Source organism: Lithobates pipiens, unplaced genomic scaffold (genome assembly GCF_037356315.1).
Source record: "Lithobates pipiens isolate NorthernLeopardFrog02 unplaced genomic scaffold, aLitPip1_a1.2 Scaffold_16, whole genome shotgun sequence".
Lineage (NCBI taxonomy): Eukaryota > Metazoa > Chordata > Amphibia > Anura > Ranidae > Lithobates > Lithobates pipiens.
Window position 1 is genome coordinate 77,012,974 of NW_027507748.1, and position 22,579 is coordinate 77,035,552.

The 22,579-nt window shown below is 42.4% G+C and overlaps 1 protein-coding gene across 5 annotated transcripts in view; it reads right to left on the minus strand.

The window, feature by feature from the left end:
- Positions 1 to 22,579, minus strand: part of NCAM2 (neural cell adhesion molecule 2) — a 506,619-nt gene that overhangs the window by 67,334 nt on the left and 416,706 nt on the right. For all 5 annotated transcript variants that reach the window (XM_077480043.1, XM_077480044.1, XM_077480048.1 and 2 more), the window contains exon 14: positions 7,707 to 7,828. In XM_077480043.1, coding sequence (XP_077336169.1) covers positions 7,707 to 7,828 — 122 coding nt within the window. The remainder of the gene's footprint in view (positions 1 to 7,706; positions 7,829 to 22,579) is intronic.

Here is a 22,579-nt window from a genome sequence, read left to right on the forward strand (position 1 = left end):
AACCAAATGGAAACAACATGGAACACCAGCAAACCTGCCAAGAGACGACCGGACACCAAAACTCATGGACCGTGCAAGGAGGACATTAATCAGAAAGGCAGCACAAAGACTCAATGTAACCATGGATGAACTGCAGTGTTCCACAGCAGAGACTGGAGTAACTGTACATCGGACGACAATAAGCCTTATGCACCATAGAGTTGGGCTTTATGGCAGAGTGGCCAGATGAAAGCCATTACTTTCAACAAAAAACAAAATGGCACGTTTGCAGTTTGCAAAAGGCATGTGGGAGACTCCCAAAATGTATGGAGGAAGGTGCTCTGGTCTGATGAGACTAAAATGTAACTTTTTGGCCATAAAAAGAAAACATTATGTCTGGCGCAAACCCAACACATCACATCACCCAAAGAACATGGTGGTGGCAGCATCATGCTGTAGGAATGTTTTTCGGCAGTCAGGACTGAGAAACTGCTCAGAGTTGAGGGAAAGATGGATGGTGCTAAATACAGGGATATTCTTCAGAAAAACCTGTACCACTCCCAGCAGGAGAATGAACCCAAACACACTGCTAAAGCAACACTTGAATGGTTTAAGGGGAAACAAGTAAATGTGTTGGAATGGTCTAGTCAAAGCCCATACCTCAATCCAGTAGAAAATCTGTGGTCAGACTTAGGCCGCGTACACACGCGCGGACTGTTCGCCCAACCTTGTTCGTCAAACAGTTTCAGCAAACAGTCCGCTCAAAATTTGCATGAGCGGACTTGCCCACACACGAGCGGACTGTTTCAGCGAACTGTTTGCTAAACAGTTCGCTCAACTTTTGAAATGAACGGACTCGCCCACGTAAGGCGGAGGCAAGTCCGCCCATTTCGAGCGCGTGTACAGGTAGGCGGGGCCCGCGAAGGAGACGTCGCGGGCACCGCCGCCTGGAATGGACTTAAAGGGGAACCCCAACGCCGAAAAAAATCGGCGTGGGGGTTCCCCCAAAGTCCACAACAGACCCTTGTCCGAGCACGCTACCCGGCCGGCCAGGAAAGGGGGGCGAGCGAGCGCGCCCCCCCTCCTGAGCCGTACCAGGCCGCGTGCCCTCAACATGGGGGGTGCCTTGGGGAAGGGGGGCCCCGCGGCCCCCCCACCCCAAAGCACCTTGTCCCCATGTTGATGAGGACAAGGGCCTCTTCCCGACAACCCTGGCCGTTGGTTGTCGGGGTCTGCGGGCGGGGGGCGGGGGGCTTATCGGAATCCGGGGGCCCCCCACCCTATGTGAATGAGTATGGGGTACAATGTACCCCTACCCATTCACCTGTAAAATAAAAGTACCCAAAAAAAAAACACAACACACGAGAAAAAATATTTTATTGCACAGCTCCGGGGGTCTTCCGTCTTCGGGGGTCTTCTCGCCGGACTCCTCCGCTATCTTCGTGTAGCTCTTTTGCTAGCGGAGGAGTCCGGCTTTCTTCCTCCCCGCCGCCGGCCTCTTCTCCCGACTTCGGGGGTCTTGTCCCCCTCTTCGGTTCTTCTGCCGGGCCACCGCGCCTTCTTGTAGCTCTTTTGCAGGCGGTGGCCCGGTCTTCTGTCGCCGCTGTCGCCGTCGCCGCCTTCCGTTCTTCTTCTTCTTCTTGTTCTTCTTCTTCTTCTCCAGGAGATGTTGACACGACGCTCTCTCCGGCCGGAATGCCAGAGCCGCCCTGCGCTGCCATTTATATAGTGACAATGGGGCGGTGTCACATGGTATATGTCACATGGGTTGGTCACATGGGTTGATGTCACATGGTGACCCCGCCCCCTTACGATGTCATAGTCCCCATGTGACATCAACCCATGTGACCAACCCATGTGACATATACCATGTGACACCGCCCCATTGTCACTATATAAGTGGCAGCGCAGGGCGGCTCTGGCATTCCGGCCGGAGAGAGCGTCGTGTCAACATCTCCTGGAGAAGAAGAAGAAGAACAAGAAGAAGAAGAACGGAAGGCGGCGACGGCGACAGCGGCGACAGAAGACCGGGCCACCGCCTGCAAAAGAGCTATAAGAAGGCGCGGTGGCCCGGCAGAAGAACGGAAGGCGGCGGCGACAGAAGACCGGGCCACCGCCTGCAAAAGAGCTACAAGAAGGCGCGGTGGCCCGGCAGAAGAACCGAAGAGGGGGACAAGACCCCCGAAGTCGGGAGAAGAGGCCAGCGGCGGGGAGGAAGAAAGCCGGACTCCTCCGCTAGCAAAAGAGCTACACGAAGATAGCGGAGGAGTCCGGCGAGAAGACCCCCGAAGACGGAAGACCCCCGGAGCTGTGCAATAAAATATTTTTTCTCGTGTGTTGTGTTTTTTTTTTGGGTACTTTTATTTTACAGGTGAATGGGTAGGGGTACATTGTACCCCATACTCATTCACATAGGGTGGGGGGCCAGTATCCGGGGGCCCCCTTCTTAAAGGGGGCTCCCGGATTCCGATAAGCCCCCCGCCCGCAGACCCCGACAACCAACGGCCAGGGTTGTCGGGAAGAGGCCCTTGTCCTCATCAACATGGGGACAAGGTGCTTTGGGGTGGGGGGGCCGCGCGGCCCCCCCTTCCCCAAGGCACCCCCCATGTTGAGGGCACGCGGCCTGGTATGGCTCAGGAGGGGGGGCGCGCTCGCTCGCCCCCCTTTCCTGGCCGGCCGGGTAGCGTGCTCGGACAAGGGTCTGTTGTGGACTTTGGGGGGACCCCCACGCCGATTTTTTTCGGCGTTGGGGTTCCCCTTTAAGTCCATTCCAGGCGGCGGAGCCCGCGACGTCTCCGTCGCGGGCCCCGCCTACCTTCACACGCGCTCGAAATGAGCAGACTTTCCTCCGAGCGGGAACAGTTTGCTCATTTCGAAAGTAGCCTACACACGGGCAGACTGTTCGCTCAAACAAAGTTTCAGCGGACAGTTTTTCGGAATTTCCGAAAGACTTTGTCCGTCAAACTGTCCGCTGAAACTGTCCACTGAAAGCCCACACACGGGCGGACTGTCCGCTGAAACACTGTTCAGCGGACAAAGTTGGGCGAACAGTCCGCCCGTGTGTACGCGGCCTTAGAGGTTGCTGTTCACAAGCACAAACCATCAAACTTGAAAGAGCTGGAGCAGTTTTGCAAGGAGGAATGGGCAAAAATCCCAGTGGTAAGATGTGGCAAGCTCATAGATCCAAAGTGACTTGTAGCTGTGATAGCCACAAGAGGTGACTCTATAAAGTTTTCATCAGTGGTATTTTTACAGTGACGAAAACAAAACAAAAAGTACAGCACATTTTCATCCACTGACAAATACTATGATGAAAATCAAATCCATTTTTGTTAATGAACTAAAATGGGATGGAAATGTGAGGCAGGGACGTTTTCCCTCAGAACTTCCGGTTTCCACTGAGCTCCGCCTGTTTCCTCTGGATGGAGACCGGAATTTGTAGGAGGCTGTCCAAGCTGAAGGTTAGGCAATCAGTGGCTGTTATCTGCAGCCTGAAGCGGGATGTTCTATTAAGATGGCGGGGGCTTGGCTGTGAAGTTAACCCTCTCACACACTGCCACACACTTCCTACTGATATATAGCGGCCCAATGAAGGAGACCTGCTCCTTGTCAATAGGGTCAAAGCTTGACCACTACAGGAGAGCAGCACATGGTATGATCTGTGCAGGATTAACCCTTTTTCTGCCAGTGCTGTTTTTGCACTCATGTTTAAAAAATCAATTTAGGCCTGAAGATTACATAAACAACCCCCCAAACATTATATCTTTTCTTAACCACTAGACGTCCGTGCTATAGCTGAAAGATGGCTAGAGCACGGACTCCAATTGCCAGGAGGGCATCCCTGGAAGTCCTCCTGTTTATTTCCCATCTGCGTGCCGCAGCGGGCATGCATCTGGGAAATTCTGTGTTAGCCATGTCCCTTGGACACAGCCAATCACAGATCGTGCTAAATGGCCAATCACAGCGGCCATTTAGCACTCGATCTGAGTGTCCAATGAGAGATGATCTCATATGTAAACATATGAGATCATCTCTCATTGCCGGCTCTCCCTCCTCACACAGACAGTGTGCGAGGAGGGAGAGTGAATGGCTGCAGCATCAAGGTGAAAAAAAGGGAAAATAAAGTGCCCAGTGCCACCTGTCCCCAGTGCCATCTGTCCCCAGTGCCACCTATCTGTGCCATCTGTCCCCAGTGCCATCTGTCAGTGTCATCTGTCCCCAGTGCCACCTGACAGTGCTATCTGTCCCCAGTGTCATGTATAAGTGTCATCTGTCATCAGTGTCACATGCCATCAGTGCAACCTATTAGTGCCATCTGTCATCAGTGCCACGTATTAGTGCCATCTGTCATCAGTGCCACATATTAGTGCCACGTGTCGTCAGTGCCACATGTGAGTACCATGTGTCATCAGTGCCACATATTAGTGCCATCTATCATCAGTGTCATGTGTCATCAGTGCCACGTATCAGTGTCATGTGCCATCAGTGCCACGTATCGGTGCCATCTGTCATCAGTGTCACGTCTCATCAGTGCCATGTATTAGTGCCATCTGTCATCAGGGCCACGTATTAGTGCCACATGTCAACAGTGACACTTATTAGTGCCACGTGTCATCAGTGCCACATATTAGTGCCATCTGTCATCAGTGCCATATGTCATCAGTGCCACATCAGTGCCACATGCCATCAGTGCCACGTATCAGTGCCATCTGTCATCAGTACCACATCAGTGTCACATCTCATTGTCCTGGTGCTCCAGGGCCTTCAAAAGTGTAATAGGTAGTCAACAAGTTAGATGTGTAATTTATGCTCCTAGAACACGTGATGGTGCTCCCTGCATGTTGGGCCTCTCTATGTGGCTAGGCTGTGAAAAAGTCTCACACATATGGTATGGTAATACTCAGGAGGAGTGGCAGAATGTATTTTTGTGTGTCATTTGTGGTATACACATGCCATGTGAGATAAATAACCTATTACAATGACAATTTTGTGGAAAAAAATCTTCATTTTGCAAAGAATTGTGGGAAAAAAATGACAACATCAAAAACCTCACCATGCCTCTAACTAAATACCCTGGTCTAATTTAAAAAAAAGGGGTCATTTGCGGGGTATTTGTACTTTCATGGCTTGTTAGGGTCACAAGAAATGAGATAGGCCACCAGTACATCAGGTGTGATCAATTTTTTATGATTTGCAACACAGCTTGTAGACTCTCTAACTTTCACAAAGACCAAAATCCCAATTTGGGTTATTACCAAAGATATGTAGCAGTATAAATTGTGGCCAAAATTTATGAAGAAAAATTAATAATTTGCACAATTTTATCACAGAAACTAAGAAAAATTTGTTTTTTTTTCAAAATTTTTGGTCTTTTTTCATTTATAGCACAAAAAATAAAAAACACAGATGTGATCAAATACCACTAAAAGAAAGGACAAAAATAATTTGGGTACAGTATTAGATGACTGAGTAATTGTCATTCAAAGTGTGAGAGCACTGAAAGCTGAAAATTGGTCTGGTCACGAGGGGGGTTTAAGTATCCCAGTTATCAAGTGGTTAAAGCAGACAAGTTCATGTAAATGTACACTGCATGGTGGTATCATTACGCAAAGAGTTTTTACTTATTTATTTTTTATTTTAAAGTTACACTTCTGTAAAAAAGCAATATTCTTGTAACAATACTTGATTTACCTTAACTACTTGCCGACCAGCCGTTGTCATTGTACTGCAGCAGGTTGGCTCATTCCCGTGAATTGTATGTTCTGCTCAGGAACTCTAGTTTGTGGGCACGCACATGCCCACTGGCCAATGGGGGAGCAAATCAGTGGGTGGGCACCAGCAACCCGCAATCATTCCCCACAGAGACAGAATGGGGATCTGCCTGTGTAAACAAGGCAAATCTCCATCCTGATAGGGGAGATCATACAGATCCTGTCTTTCTGCTATGCAGGAAGATGGATCTTTGTGCTTCTCCAGGCAGCCCATCCCCCATACAGTTAGAACACACCTGCAGAGAACACATTTAACCCCTTAATCGCCCCTGATGTTAACTCCTTCCCTGCCAGTGTCATTAGTACAATAACAGTGCAAATTTATAGCACTGATTACTGTAATAAAGTATAAAAAAACTAATTCAGTTAAGTGTCCAATCTGTCCACCACAATGTTGCAGTCACACTAAAAATCACAAATCAAAACAATTACTAGTAAAAAAATAAAAATAATAAATAAAAATAAAAATAATAAAAATGGCATAAATCTATTCTCTATTTTGCAGATGCTATAATTTTTGCACAAACCAATCAATATATGATTTTCTGTAATTTTTTTTACCAAAAATATGTAGAAGAATATATATTGGCCTAAACTGAGGAAGAAATTAGTTTTTTTTTTATATTTTTGGGGGATATTTATTATAGCAAAAAGTAAAAAAATTGCTTTTTTTCAAAATTGGCTCTCTTTTTTGTTTATAGCGCAAAAAATAAAAGCTGCAGAGGTGAGCAAATACCACCAAAAGGAGCTCTATTTGTGGGAAAAAAGGACATTGATTTTGTTTGGGTACAGCATCGCAGGGCCATGTAATTGTCAGTTAAAGTGACGCAGTGCCTTATAACAAAAAATGGCCTGGTCATTAAGGGGGAAAATCTTCTGGTCTTTAAGTGGTTAAAGACCTTATATAATGATTAAACCTGTGTCTGTAGTGCATGTTAAAACTCTAATACCATAAATAATAACCTATTTTGTTTTTCACTCCAGGAGTATATAATGAGTTTGAATTGTAGAGAAATGCTTAAATAATGTAACTAAACACATTTGATTTTAGTCAACTAAAATGTAATGGAGATGCAGCTAACTAAACATGACTAAAACAATTGCAGAAAACTAAAATGGGACTAAAATTAAAATGGAATTTTAGTCAAATGACTAAAACTAAATCGAAATTTGCTGTCAAAATTAACACAGGTTATGATATAAAAAAACGAAAAAAAATAAATATGCACTCACAGTTAAAATACATTAAAAAGTATATCAATAGGTCTCTAGCAGGTGGCAGCCTTCCAGGTGGTCAATGGTGAGCAAGCCCCTCCACGTGGATGTAATATAAAGTGCTTGGAACTAGGACGTTGACTAGTGGAACACCAAGAAGAGTGAGCAGGAACAACAGACTCAAGGGTTCTACAAGGGGGCCACACCCTGAAATGCATAACCGTGCCCGTCATTTTCACACATGAAATCATCACGCCCATTTTGTGGGCCTGCTAAAATTCCCTGCTGTTCAGTGTTTCTTATTCATATGATATACACACTCATTCTGCTCCACACAGAGGGGTTTGCTCATCATTGACCACTTAAAAGGTTGTCACCTGCTGAGACCTGTTGGTACACTTTTTAATGTCTTTTAAATGTGAGTGCATATTTATTGTTTTTCTTTTTACCAATATGTTTTAATAAATGCTACACTTAGGTAGTGGCACTTTTCTTTTTACTGTTTATTCTTGACTGGTTAAAATTATAATGTATACTTGTACCATATTGCAACATAACCAAGAAAAATAACTTAAATACAATACATTTAGATATCCTTGTATTAAAAAAAACTAAAACAATAGCATTAACATTAATACATGAAAGCTTTGAAAACCCTATATATACACATGTTAATAAAATGTTATAACATATAAACAAATGATTGCCCCATAAAATAAAATATAAAAACAATCTACTCACACTTCTGTATTTAACTACATAGTTTAAAATTGGTGCTCCGCCATCATCTTGTTTTGTTATACTCAGCTTAAAACTCTTGCCTGAGCCTGGCTGTCCATGGATTGATGGAGGACTAGGTTCACCTATAACAAAAGAACAACAAAAAAAAGTAATGATTACTTACAAGTCAAAGCAATGCAGAAAACATGCCTCATGTATTTATGTGATTCATCACAGTCTACTTTAAAAAGTTATGTTTCAAAATGTAACATATAGTTAGTTCTGTTGAAAATATGCTATGCTGTTTAATTCCAGAATCTGTTCCAGAAATATCTGTATTAAAATAAATAGCTTTTAAATTAAACAGCAGAATCAATTCCCATGATCAAATCTTTCAGATTAGTATCATGATTACAGAAAACTTTGGAGTCTTAAAAAGACAAAATAGAAATATATGCTGTTGATGAAGCAAATTGGGTATCAGAGGTTGCCTAAAGTCTGAAAGCTGCTGGCATGTTGAATGCAACAGTCAACAGTTAAAGCTATGTTAATGTCAATCATCTGTTTACTTGCAATTACTTTAGCAAACATTTGGGTATTCAAATTAAACACAGCTTCACTTTAGAGAGGAGCTCCAGGCTCCTTCAGAAAAAAAATAAAAGTCAGCAGCTACAAATACTGTAGTTGCTGACTTTTAATATTGGGACCATTATCTGTCCACGAATCTAGTGGTGATTTCACTCCAGATAATTTTTAAATCAGCTCTTGGGTGCTGCCACTGCCATTTCTTGCAAGGGAAACTGGCAGTGAAACCTTGCAGATTCACAGCCGGTTCCCTACTGCACTTGCCCAAAGTGCACTGCACTTTGTGAATAATGGCCCGCCAGCGGGGGAAGGAGGAGGACCAAACTTCCGGGTGACTTCTCCACGACAAGATCAGCTGGAAGTGGGAGGGTACCAGTCAAGAACAGGTACCCACTCCCCCCCCCCCCCCCGAAAGGTGCCAAATGTGGCAGCAGAGGGGGGGAGGAGGCCGACAAATGGAGCTTCCCCTTTTATATTTAATTAACATAAACTTTACCTTGCTAAATGAAAAGTCTCTATTACTTTAGTAAATCCACCCCCACTGTCCACCATCTTCTGCGTGTGCAGTATGGGAGCTCAGGCAGTTGACTGCCAATAACTGCCCCTTATATTTCAGCAAGAGTCACGCACAAAGAAAGTGACTCTAAACATGGAAAAAATACCATTAATAAGACTGTACAACAAATTATATTTAGAGACTAAATATTCTGGTTACTCACTAAGACCAGCTGTACACGTTATTTTTCAAGGGGATCTCAACTCATACAATGATGGCTTCAAAAAAGAAGTAAAACATACCGGGTTGACTCACATGCAGGAAAACTGTAGGTTGTTGAACTAGGGTCAGTTTCAGTTAAGATATTCTGTGAAATGTATAACTTTTACCTTTGAATTATTATGTTGATCAAAAAATAACACTAAATATGGTGATCAGAAAAAAAAACTTAAACATGCCTCCAGGTAAACCAAAAACTTTAAATTTACCATGACCCCAAACTAAAATCTCCATAAACTAATTTTAAATTTACCATGTCCCCAAACTCAAATCTCCATAAAAGATGTTCCTGTAAGCAGAAAGTATAAACTTGCTGCCCACACTGTTAAATGCTGCTCCACTAACGAGAAATCACAGGGAGAAGTTTCTGACACTACCAGCAGTGCAATCTCTTCTGTGCCCCACAGTGCTCAATGTTTACTTCTGACAACTGTCAATGGGAGGAACCACTGAGGACACCCTTCTAGAAGTGTCAGGTTCAGTAGAAACTTCACCGAGCAATTTCTCTTCAATAGGGCTTTAGGGACATTTGTGGCAGCAGAGGAAAGCATATACTTTCTGCATTATAGATGAGGTTCATATGCATATTTCTATTATGGGACTGGATCAAATGAACAGTGATTTTTTCTTTCCAACACTAACAGTGTACACAGAAGACTGCATTATTCCTTCCAATGGTGTGAGAACAGATGATAATTAAAAGGGCTATGCAAAACTGCCTCTGTTGGAGTTTTATGTGATTAGAAATATGCCAGGGTTTCCCTATATTTTACTGTTATTCTCTTATTTTGTGGGTCTTAATGCTAGAACCAGGGACTCCAGTTGTGAGATCTCACTGTAAATACATTATTGGAAGCCTGTCCCAACAGCCCCCAACTGTAAATAGTGACCAGCTCAGTCACAATGTTGGAAGCAATGAGTGAGCATTTTACAAACTCAAAATTGTTCCACCGACTGTACACAGTGTATGGCAGTGCAGGATTAAAGACTACTACCTTGGTGTCACATATATGCAAATGGTCAGGGAAGAAGTTAAACTAGGCCAGAACACGTTTTTTGAAGGCATTAGTCATCTGCAAAGTATGGATTTAGTTTTACAAGTATTTATTTACTATATTCAGATCAAAAACATTTGTAAAAGATGGAATATATTCTAAAAAAAAAATACAATTATTAAATAGTATTTGTTAATACTGTTCCATATGTTCATTAAGCTATCCATAACTTAATAGAAAAAAAAATTGGATTGAGATACACTTTAATGAATGGATTTAAAATGTAAAAATGGTAAACTACCGTATTTATTGGCCTATAACACGCACTTTTTCCCCCTAAAATCGGGTGTTCGTGTTATACGCCGATCCCCCACCCTTCCTAACCTTCTCTGCCGCTCTCGGCAGCTCTCAGGTATTTTTGGCCGCTCTCGGCTATTTTCAGCCATTCTCGGCGAGATACAGGGGACATCCGCTTTGTATCTCGGCAGCGCCATTTTTAAAATGGCAAGCACAAGCCTGCAAATGACTGACAAGGCTGCAAGGCTGCAATGCAAGGCTGCAATGCAAGGCTGCAATGGAAGGCTGCAATGCAATGCAAGGCTGCAAATGACTGACAAGGCTGCAATGCAAGGCTGCAAGTGACACTGATAAGGCTGCATTGATGGGCATTTAAATGTAAGTTTTTTTGCTTAAACTTCCCTCCTAAAAGTTTTTTTTTCTTTTAAATTCCCTCCTAAACTTGGGGTACATGTTATATGCCGGCACGTGTTATGTGCCAATAAATATGGTATGTCTTTTCATAGATCAGCTGTTTTCATTTCATGTGTCAGAATGCCTTATCTGAAGCAATGCCAAACACACATGAAAGTATTGTATAACTACAGTACTCTCTGTTGCTTTAATTACAAAATGAGCAATTGCACTAGCATGACCAAAGGAAAAGAGTTCTTTTATTTTCCTTTGTATTTTCAAATGCAAAGTCCCAAGGCAACAATATGCACAGCCTCCATGGAAGTGCAGGTAGTGCTTAATTATATAGCTTTTGCTTTTATGTACAAAAAAGTAGGTAACCTAAGGAAAATGCCATTCAAAACACACATTATATAGGTGGCTGCCAATTTTATTTTTATTTTTGTAAAAAAAAAAAGTCTTGAGGAGATTAATCTTTTCTGTATATTTGTTGAATGTTTTATTTTATTTCAATAAAACCTAGCAGAACATTTCCAGAATACATGCAGAAAACAAAGCAATGCACTAGATGATTTATGTTGTTTTATAAGAAAGTCAAAAAGAATATATTTCTTTTTTGTTTTCAAACTTTTTTTATTGAAAAGTAATAATCAGGGTAACAAAACATGTGAATGAGAAGAGACATCCATACAGATAAGAAATCAATGTTACATGGCAAAAATCATGTATAATATGCAATATAAACACAATCATTAACCTTTATTATAAACATAGAGATTGATAGGTGTGAAGCTGTTTCTTGTGTGGCAATCCGTATGGACGAGATCAACATTTGGAATCTGCATTATGGGATATATCTAAAACAAAGGCCAAAAGAGCCCAAGAGAAAAGAAGAAATGAGAAAAAAAAGGGGGGGGGGCATGGGAGGGGGGAGAGACTAGCGCAGTTAGTTCAGAAGTCTGAATACAGACCAAGGTTTCCACTTTGCTTCAAACACAGGGATAGTGTCATGTAAAGTGTGGTGGATTTTCTCAGAGTCCATCATTAGGTCGACACGTGACAGAATCTGGGTGAGTGGTATTGAGGGAGATTTCCAATTGAGTGCTATAGACCACTGCATGGCTAAACAGATTGAATGAATTAATCGCCTCAGGTGCTTAGGGTATCAGGTGGAGACTGGAATAACAAGGAATGACAAGCCTCCCTGTGTATAGTGTAACATGCTAACTTATTAATTAGACTTAACAAGTGTTGCCATATGGGTTGGATCCGATCACACTCCCAAAATATGTGTCTGAAAGAGCCTGGGTGAGGGCAGCCCCTGAAACAGCTGGAAGGTGCCTGAGGAAAGATCTTCTGCAACCGCAGAGGTGTATAATACCATCTGGTAATTACTTTAATGGCTGTTTTTCTTATTGATAAAGATCTTGAGCATTGGCACATGTTTCTCCAGTTTTTATCCCAGTCAATTATATTGCCCTCCAATTCCAACTCTTGTTCCCATTTGGATCTATAGTTCAACCCTTCCCTTTCTACCACTGATTCTAGTATCTTGTAAAGCCCTGAGATCAGTCCCTTTTGTCTGGGTGTGATGTGGCAAATATCCTCAAAGCTTGTCGGGGTAAGGGAGTAAGGGCTAGGGTGGTGTTGTAAGTAAAAGTGACAAATTTGTAAGTAGTGGAGATATTCGCTGTCAGGAATCGGGAATCTAGATTGCAACTCCTGAAAAGTGGCAAATTGTGAATCAACCAGAAAATCTTTTAGCAAAATTAGTCCAAATTTGGAAAGCAGTTTGGCAAACATAGGCTAATGAGAACCTGTGATCCCCCAAATACGAGGCACCCCCAGGTGTCTGGGAAACTAGGCCGTATTTATTCTTATACATATTCCAAAGATATAAGCCATCCAAGAAAATTAGATTTTTTAGTGGGTTTGAGTCTGGTTAGTCAGATTAGAGGACCACATAATACCCGGTAGGAACAAGGGGTTTATAGATTCCTGTTCAAATTTACCCAAGGTACCTTAGAGTTCCTAATGTTCCATTGAGCTTGTTGTGTGAATCTACTAGCTATATAATAGAGCCAGATCTGCGGGAACCCCAAGCTCCCTCTCTTCGAGGAGCGATACAAGACTTCCCTGGCAAATCTAGAGGGCTTATCCTGCCATATGAACCTATTGAGATGAGATTGGAAATCATTAAGGTACGATTTCAAAATTTTAATTGGGAGGGAACGGAACAGATATAGGAGACAGGGGACAAAATGACCATTTTGAGGGCTATTATTCTCCCTATAAAAGAGATATGTAGGTTTGACCATAGCTTCAGGGTTTTCTTCAATTTCGCGATAAGTGGGGGGTAATTGGCTGCAAATAACTTTTTTAAATTCTCTGGAAGCACTATTCCTAAGTAGGAGAGGTGGGAGTCAGACCAATGGAAGGAAAATGTTTGTTTAAGATGGGAAAGTTCTGCTGGCGGGATACCTATGGGGAGGGCGGTGGATTTAGACAAGTTAATAGATAATCCCGAGACTTTAGCAAATTTAGGTAAGGTGTAGAATAGATTAGGGAGGGAGAGTAGTGGGTTTGTTAGAAACATCAATGCGTCATCGGCATACATGCAGAATTTGTAGGATAGGGGGGCCTTTCGTATATCCGGAAACATTGGGGTTGTTCAAGATGGCTATGGCAAGGGGTTCAAGGGCTAAGGCAAAAATCAGCGGGGACAGGGGACACCCCTAGTCCCCCTCCCAACGCTGAAAAATGCTGAGCAACATACAGGAATCTTAATTCTCATCATAGGGTTTTTATAAAGAGTGTGAAAGGAGTGCAAGAATTCTCCCTGGAATCCCAACCGTTGTAGAAGGTTTGTAAGATAGGTCCAAGAGACGCTATCAAATGCCTTCTGAATGTCAAGGCTAAGTAAGAGAAGACTTCGGAAGTTTACATTAGTGTCCTGGACAATGTCCATTGCTAAACAAATATTGTCTGTTATCAATCTGTGGGGAATAAAGCCGGATTGAAATGGGGAGATAAGGTAGGGGATTATTTTGGCTAGTCTATCTGTAAAGATCCTACTAAAAATCTTCAGATCATTATTCATGACCGAAATAGGCCTATAATTTTGCGGGAGGGTATGATTTTTGTCAGGTTTTGGAATTAAAGACATGTTCGCCAATAAAATTTCCTCTGGAATGCTACTTCCCTGCATCACCCAGTTGAAGAGATAGGTAAGTCTAGGGGCCAGAGATGTCACAAAATTTTTATAATAAATTGTCGCGTACCCATCCGGGCCTGGGGCTGAACCCTGCTTAAGTGATTTGATTACATTCAGGACTGCAGAGGTGGAGATAGGGGAAATAAGTGATTCAACATGTGATATGGATAAGGTGGGCAGTGGGATAGTATCCAACCAGGAGTCAATTTCTGGAATATTTACTTCTAATTTAGGGGATAATAAGGAAGAAAGAATTGCTCAAAAATTACCAGGACTTCTTTTGGGTGAGACGTGAGTAAACCTTCTCTAGTGCTCAATTTGTAAACATGAGGTGGACGGGAGGTGTGTTTCAGTCTACGTGCGAACATGATTGAAGCGGAGTTATCAAACAACAGATGTTTGGCTTTTGCCCATCTAAGAGCTTTTTCCACTTTATTGGTTAATAGGGAGTCCAGTTCAAGTCCTTTACGGTTTATCTCCAATCTGGTGGATTCCAAATGTAAGGAGGCCATATTTTTATATAAATGATCGATTTCCCGTGTGAGAACAAGGATTATCCCATTAATCAACTTGTTACGAATGGAGGATTCTGCAATCAATTATTATGGGCAACCCAAAGTGTAGAGGGCAATGTGTCCGTTTGAGCATTCATAGAGAAGTATCCCTCTATCGTTTCTTCTATTTTAGGGACTATTTCTACATCGGTCAGGAGTGATTTATTAAGTCTCCAGGAGTGTGGAGTGGGAGCCAATTTAATGAAAGTGGTGGTAAATGAGGTGGCATGTTTGCTTGAGTTGAGTTAGCTAACATTATCAGTGATACAAAAATGTAATCCAATCTCGCAGAGCTATTATGGAGGTGGGAAAAAAAAGTAAATTCCTTAACCCATATATTATGGGCCCGTCATCCAAGTTAAAATCTCCACCTATAATCAAGTGAGGAGAGTGGTATGAAGATAATTTTTCAAAGAAGGCTTTAAAAAAAGGTAGCTGGAACATCGTTTGGTGCATAAATACTAGCAATCGTTAATTCCCTATTATGTATTACCAATTTGATGATAACGTACCTACTGTCTCTATCTCTATAGACTTGTTTTACCTCCATTGGGTAGGAGCAGTGTAGGAGAATGGCGGCACCCCTACATTTAGAGGCATAAAGGGAATAAAATGCCTGAGGGAAGCTTCTATGAAAGTAATTAGGATGTGAGTTATGGGCAAAGTGCGTTTCCTGGATAAGAAGAATTTTGGCATCTATTTGTTTGTAGAACTCAAACGCCTTACGCCTCTTACTGGGGGAATTAAACCCCTTAACATTATGGGACACACAGGTGATCGTCATAAGGAGTCATCCAGTGAGAGATCAACTGAAGTGCCCCACAACGTGGATTTGGGGGTGAGGCCTATAACCTGAGAGAGATAAAACCAATAAAAAACGTCTAGGGGGGCCGCCATTCCCATAAACAAGAAAACATACAGACACATTATAAGCTGAAGACACAATGAAAAATTAAGACATCGATATTGGATTTGAAAACATTGAGGTGGATTGGCAAAGACTAGTCTCCAGAAAAAAGATTGGGAGAAAAAAAAAAGAGAAAAAATTTAAATAAAAATAGGCAAAAAAATAAATAATAATAACCAGGGACTTAACTGCAGTCCCAACAACTTTTTGTCCAGTCATATTTGTACTCCAATAGGGTCAGGTAAAGAGGAAAGGAAAAAAAGAAACTGTCAAATTACCTGAGAACTCGATGGAAAAAATGACACCTAGGTCTCGAACCCAGCTCTTCACTGAAATGATGTGGTTCAAGTACCAAGTTATTGTATCCTGCTGGGGGGAAAGCGTGATGCGACTCCAAGGGACAGAAGCCATACATGGAAAGGCCAAGGGAAAACAAGGCAAAGTAGGTGGCATGCCAGCTCAGAGACCCTGAGTGGTTACAAAAAAAAGTCCAATAGAAAAAAAAAAAGAATAAAGGATAAGTATGTGAAAATAGTCAAGTCAGCGAGGACTTTCTCCGCTGCGCTCACAATCTCGTAGCGAATCCTTCACCTATCTCTTCTTGATGGTGGTGTTTACCAGATGGGGGCTGGTCTGGGAAGGAAGTCTGCGTACTTCTGCTGCATCCAGCATGCCCAGTTTCACCAGCAGGTCCTGGCCTTCCTGAAGGTTACACACTGAATAGGTACTGCCATTGTGGGGGGACCACCAGTTTAAATGGAAAACTCCATCTGTAGCGAATGCAAGCTGATTGAAGTGCACATGTGATCTCCTTAAGATTCCTTCTTCTTTCCAGGGTAGCAGGAGAAATATCTGGATAAATCTGAATCTGATTGTCATCCAGGAAGATTCGCTGTTTATTTTGAGCTGCTCGCAATATCTCCTCTTTAACGAGGACGTCCTTCATGCATAAAACAACATCCCTTGGGGGCTTATCCTCCGGAGGTTTCGGACGGAGCGCCCTATGGATGTGGTCACATTTAAAGGCAGAGGACTCACAGTCGGGGAGGAGATATTTGAACAAATGGATAACAGTAGGGGTGAGGTCTGTTTCTGTTTCAGGTATGCCACGGAGGCGCAAATTATTGCGTCTGTTTCTGTTGTCGAGGTCCTCGACTTGCATTTGTATCGTTGTAAATGCTGATGCTAGGGCCTCATGCTCTCTACTGAGATCGTTATGCGCTATCGCCAGCTCGTCATGTCTGCTCCCTAGTTTCTCTGTTCTGGAGCCTAAAGCGGCAATTTCTTGAGACAGAGTGTGCAATGTTTTATGTAGTTCAGTTTGAAACTTGGTTGCCAGCTTATCATACATGGCTTCCAGGCTTGCATCTAGATCTGCCTTGGAGAGAGCATTGTACTCACCAGCCGGGGTTGAGAGGCCTGGTGAGCCTGCGGCATGGAGGCCGGAGAAGTGGTGACAAAGCTCCGATCAGCGCCATCTTGAGCCATTCCACTGCTTTCCCTTGCACGAAGGAGATAGTGGGTTAGCGTGTTTTGTCTCGCGCTGCGGGATTTCCTCTTCCTCGCAGGCATGCACTGTGTTTAGGGGACCTGGGGGGTCGTAAATATGATGCGGAAGGCGAATGATAAAGCCCCCAGGGTGCTTATCGAGTCCCGAGTGAGGCGGAGCTACCACGTTAAGGCTCCCATCCTGTTTGGCGCAAAAATAATATATTTCTAAGTTTTCTGATATCTTTTTTCAATGGCTGACTGTCAAAGCTTTATGTATTTGGCATGATTTTAGGTGTACAGATTTACATTTTTAAATATTCATGCATTTATTAATGTGATTTTATACATTTCTGGTATGAACTGTTTGTATGTTAATAAATCTGTGTCATTAATTTTCCTTACTTGGTTGTGATTTAAATACAACTGTTCGTAATATAATCCCTATTATTAGTAGTATTTTTATCATGTGTAATCCTATTTAATTACTGTTTACATTTTCATAGATTTTTGTTTCTTAAAAGTATTACATATAACAAGCAAATAGTGCTATTACAATACAAATTAGGTGTAAAGTGTGTTGCGTTTGATATAAAATATGATTTTTTATTCATAATTCTGGCTTCACAGACACAGAACTCCTCAAACAAATGCTGTTGGATACAATTAGAATGTAGATACAATTGTTGTATTCAGTTGACAGTTTGAACAGTCTATTGTCTCTATAGCTATAGTAAACAGGTAGGAGGGTGTCTCTCAAATTGAAAGCTACAGAGATGTCTGTTAGCCGGTTGTTATGGTAAACAATGTGACATATAAAAGTGATTGTCAAGCATAAGCTGAGAGTCTTTCATCATGCTTTAAGACCAGAAGAAGAAGAATCTGTATCAGCCAAGAAGAAGGTGCCTGATCTCCAGAAGCCTTGATGTCAACGAAGATCGTGAACACACAGTAACTGGATTTAAGTAACATTTTAGCGTATTTCTACTGGTACAGACCATTGTTTATGCTTATTTGCTAGGCATCTTGCTTGATATATCTGTCAGACTGGTGTTCCCAGTAAAGAAACCTTATGGGACATATAGAATGACTGTGGATTACAGAGATCTAAATAAAGTGGCACCTTCTTTGAAGTCAGCTGTATCGGTGAAGGCTGTGGTTAGAGGTCACGCAAAACGGACCCCTGTCTACATTCCTCCACCAGAGATGCCAGTCTGTCTTAAGGAGTACAGACTTAGTGCAGGCCACAAAGAAATGAGTCTTTTCACGAACTGTTGAGAGTAGTGATCCTCAGACAAAAAGAAGATGTAACTAAAGCACTGCACCCGCTGATACAGCACATGGAGAACAGAGAGTGGGCTATCAATAAAAAAAAAAGTCCAAGGACCTGCCACAGAGGTGAAATTCCTGGGAATGATGTGAACTAGGCCGCTCCCTACAACCAAAAAGGAGGCACAGAAGTTCATTGGAGCTGTGGGATTATGGAGATCTTTCCCCCACATCTTGAACTGATTCTGAGGCCTACATACAACGTCACCAGAGTTTTCATGGGGTTCAGAGCAGAGAAGACCACATTCCTTTCTGCTAAAGAAGCCATTTTGCAGCATCAGGGATTAGGACTTGTGAGACAAGGAGTACCAATTCAGCTGGATGTAGTGGAGCAGGATGGTACCATGTCTTGTAGTCTGTGGTCAAATGAAAAGAAAAGACTGAGAGCAATCCCAACTTAATTTTGGTCCAAACAACTGACAGGGGCACAGAAGAGATACACGCCCCTAGAGAAGTGTCTGTTTGGAGTATACAGAGCACTTCAAAATGTAGAGACCATTACAGGAAAGGACACAGTCATCATCCATACTGCATTGCCAATAGCAAGATGGTTGAGGGATAATGGACTGACCACTAGGCCAGCTGTAGCCCAGAACCAGGCACTGACTAGGGGGCATTGCAGCTGAGGATGTCTGTCAGGGAAATGGCTGAAAAAGGACTGATAATTCCACTCAAGACAATCATGCACAATGTGACTGATGTGGGTAGTACTTCCGGGTCTATTTAAGCTTGCTCTTGGAGCCACCCCTTGCTGGATTATCATCAGTTTCCCAGTGTTTCCTGTGCTCCTGTGTCTCCGTGATCCTGTTCCCTGTTACCAACCTGGCTTGTTTGACTTCTGCTTCTGATCCACTCCTGATTAACCTCTGGCTTGCACCACCGACTATGCTCCTGTCTGCTCCTTCATCTGTACTTCATCTTTGGCATTTCTGGACTGATCTCCCATGGCTTGTCCTTAGTTTCTGCTACCGGTTTGCACCTACTGATGCCTTCTGCCCGGCACCCTGCGCTCAGTGGCTCTGCAGGTCATTCCAGCAATTACCAGTGCACTGCAAGTGACCAGCTCATCACCAACCACACCTGGCAAACCTTGCACCTTTGGCACTGCTCCCTCTGTATCACTCCCAGGGGAGCACTGCACTTAGCCGCAAGGGGCGCCCGCTCAACAATTGACCGCCTCTTCAGAACCTGACAATGTCAGAGACATTTCAAAACAGTTGGCTGGACTTGTTACTTTTCCCAGCACCAAGCCAGAAGAAGAAATTCCTGTGCTGCAGTCAACCCCCCATTCAAGAGTCTCCACCCTCTGAGTCTCTGTCAGAAGACGTGAAGGCATCAGCATGGTTCACTAATGGTTCAGCCATAGTCACCTCGCCTGGGCATAAATTGACAGCAGCAGTCCTGCAGGAGGTGGAATTGGAGGGTCCAGTCAGTATGCCGAGTTTAAAGTGTAGTGATGACACTTCAGGGGGATTTTTCTTCACATGTTGCCATCTACACTGACAGCTAGGTGGTCTTTAAAAAACTGATAACTTGGATGCCCACGTAGAGCTGCAGTGATTGGATGATTCATAAAAAGGTGGTGTGGGGAGGCAAGGATGTCTGGGACTACATCTGGAAGGAAGCTTACTCCCACACCATAAAAGTGGGGCATGTTGACGCACATGTGCCCTTGGTCCCAGACTTTTAGAACTATAACAGAGTGGCAGATGAAATTGCCAAAATGAATGTAGTTGTGCCAATTGATCCTGTCTTGATCAACTTGGCCAACTGGGCCCACAAGCAAGCTGGACATTTGAGACAGAAAGCAACATATGAATGGGCACAGCAGAGAGGATTGCCCATATCCATAGACATGATAAAGAATGTAATAGGGAACAGTACAGAGTGTGGAGAAGAGCGACAATGGTCATTGCAAAAGTAAGAGGGGCGAGAGGCCTGCAGAGATCTGGCAGATTGATTTAATCTGTCCCATGCCCCGGAAAAACAATGGACTGAGATTTTTTTGTACTGCAATGGATACCTATTCAGGACTTTTGCTTGCTCATCCTTGCAAATGTGCAGATCCAGCTGCAATGCTTCAACTGCTCCAGGAACTTGTCATTGCTTATGGTTGCCCCAAACAAGTCCAAAGTGATAACAGCTCACACTTCACTGGATCAACAGTACAGCAGTGGGCCAAATATTCTGGCATGTACTGGTTGTGCCACATGCCATACCATCCACAGGCAGATAATTTGATTGAAAGATACAACAGGCTATTGAAGGACCAGATACACAAGCTTACACCCACACATGCACAGGGGGTGGGATTGGGTTCTCACACAGGCAGTCATGTTGTTAAGTTCTAGGTCAATAGCCAAAAGCCCACCATATGAGAGGATGGTAGAGAATGGGGTGCAGATTCCACAGCTGGAGTGCAGAGTTCAGTATTTACATAAGATTCCTGAAAGAAAAGGGCTTAACAGATACTATGTTACTGCTTCCAATGGCATAGAAACTAAGAGCGACATATCTGAAGCTGAAGCTTATCTAGGAATAAGAGGGAATCTTGCAGGAATGTTTGAAGTTATATTTGCATTGGCAGATGAGACTCTGTTTAGTGGATACTTCTCAGCAAGAGTGGAAAGTGAGGCTGTATCAAACCTTCCAAAATAAACAGAAGTGATCTTCTGGGAAATAGTGTATTTCTTCTCATCCCTATTGATGTTCTTTGGGAGGGTCAGGAGTGGATACAGGCAGGTGGCAAAATGTTGGTCAGAGATCCAGACAGAAAGCTATATGGAGTAGAGATTGTAGTTGAAGGGTCAGAGTCTACTGTTTATGTATTATTAGAAGGAACAGATAATCTGCTTTGTTTTCTTCTCCACAGGCTGTCTCCAATTTGATACATAGAAAGACCAGAGAAAAGTGGTTACATGATGGGCAGAATGATGGAAAACCACAAGAGCTGTGGAGAGCAAGGCCTTTGATGTATTACAAGCCTGGACTTGTTTCTATAGAACTTTAGAATGGACTTTCTAATGAACTTTTAGTCAAAGAATGAAACACCTTCTCAGTGACAGAGAAATGTGAGGGGTTGCATTCAAGGAAAATGCATGTTTAGTATGAGTTTTCTTAGTAATTAAGTGATTTTCTGTGTGGAGTCTGACAGAAAAAAAATGTAATGTAATGTGTTGCATTTGATATAAAATATGATTTTTTATTCAGCATTCTGGTTTCACAGACACAGATCTTCTCAAGCAAATGTTGTTGGATACAATGGGAATGTAAATACCATTGTTGTATTCAGTTGGCAATTTGAATACAATATATATATATATGTTGTATATATAGAGTCTATTGTCTCTATAGCTACAGTAAACAGGTAAGATAATGTCTCTCAAACTGAAAGCTACAGAGATATCGGTTAGTCGGTTGTTATGGTAAATAACCTGACATGTAAAAGGAGTTGTCAGGCATAAGCTGAGAGTATCTCATCATGCCTTAAGACCAGAAGAGAACAAATCTGTACCAGCCAAGAAGAAGGTTCCTGATCTCCAGAATCCTCGTTGTCAACAGAGAACATGAACATACAGTAACCGGAGTTAAGTAACTTTTAAGCAAATTTCTATTGGTACAGACATAGTTTCTGCTTATTTGCTAAGCATCTTGCTTGATATATCTGTCAGTATTGATTTGTCTACCTAATAATGTAATAGTTTTGTATGTACAGTGTTTTTTGTATAGTAAAAGCATCTGTAAACACTGCAGAGTTCTCAGCTTCCTTGATTTAAACCGCAAAGTAACTGTTAGATTGATGCAAGCAAAACAAAAGTCATAAAAAGGTAAAACATGTTTGTATGTAAAAGAACACATTCAATGGATAATTCAGTACATAGGATGCATACAAACTGCCTAAATCCAGCAAGCTAGCTGGAAACTCTGATTGAAAATCCCTTCAGGGACCATTTTACCTCCTAAAAGGTATGATTTACATGGATCTGCACATTAAAGATTTCTGTGTTTTCAGCTGGGTGGTTTAAATTTTCTTTTAACCTGTGGACCATTTAATTACAATTTAGCATGAATAGTTTTGGATTCATTTTACTTTTCGATCTTGGTTTATTTGTATTCATTTTTATCGTTCTGCCAATATATTGACACTGCAAACAAGTCAGATATATCAGATTTCTTTAACATTTTACTGCCAAGAAAGTGTGATAGATGAGATGTTTAAACTTAAAGAGAAACTATAATAATTGGAGGTCAGTTTTTTGGTTTTTCATGTTTAAAAGTTTTTGAACCTTTTAAAAAACAAAAACAAAAAAATATATATTTTAGATCCAGTTTAAAATACACAATCATTTGTATGACA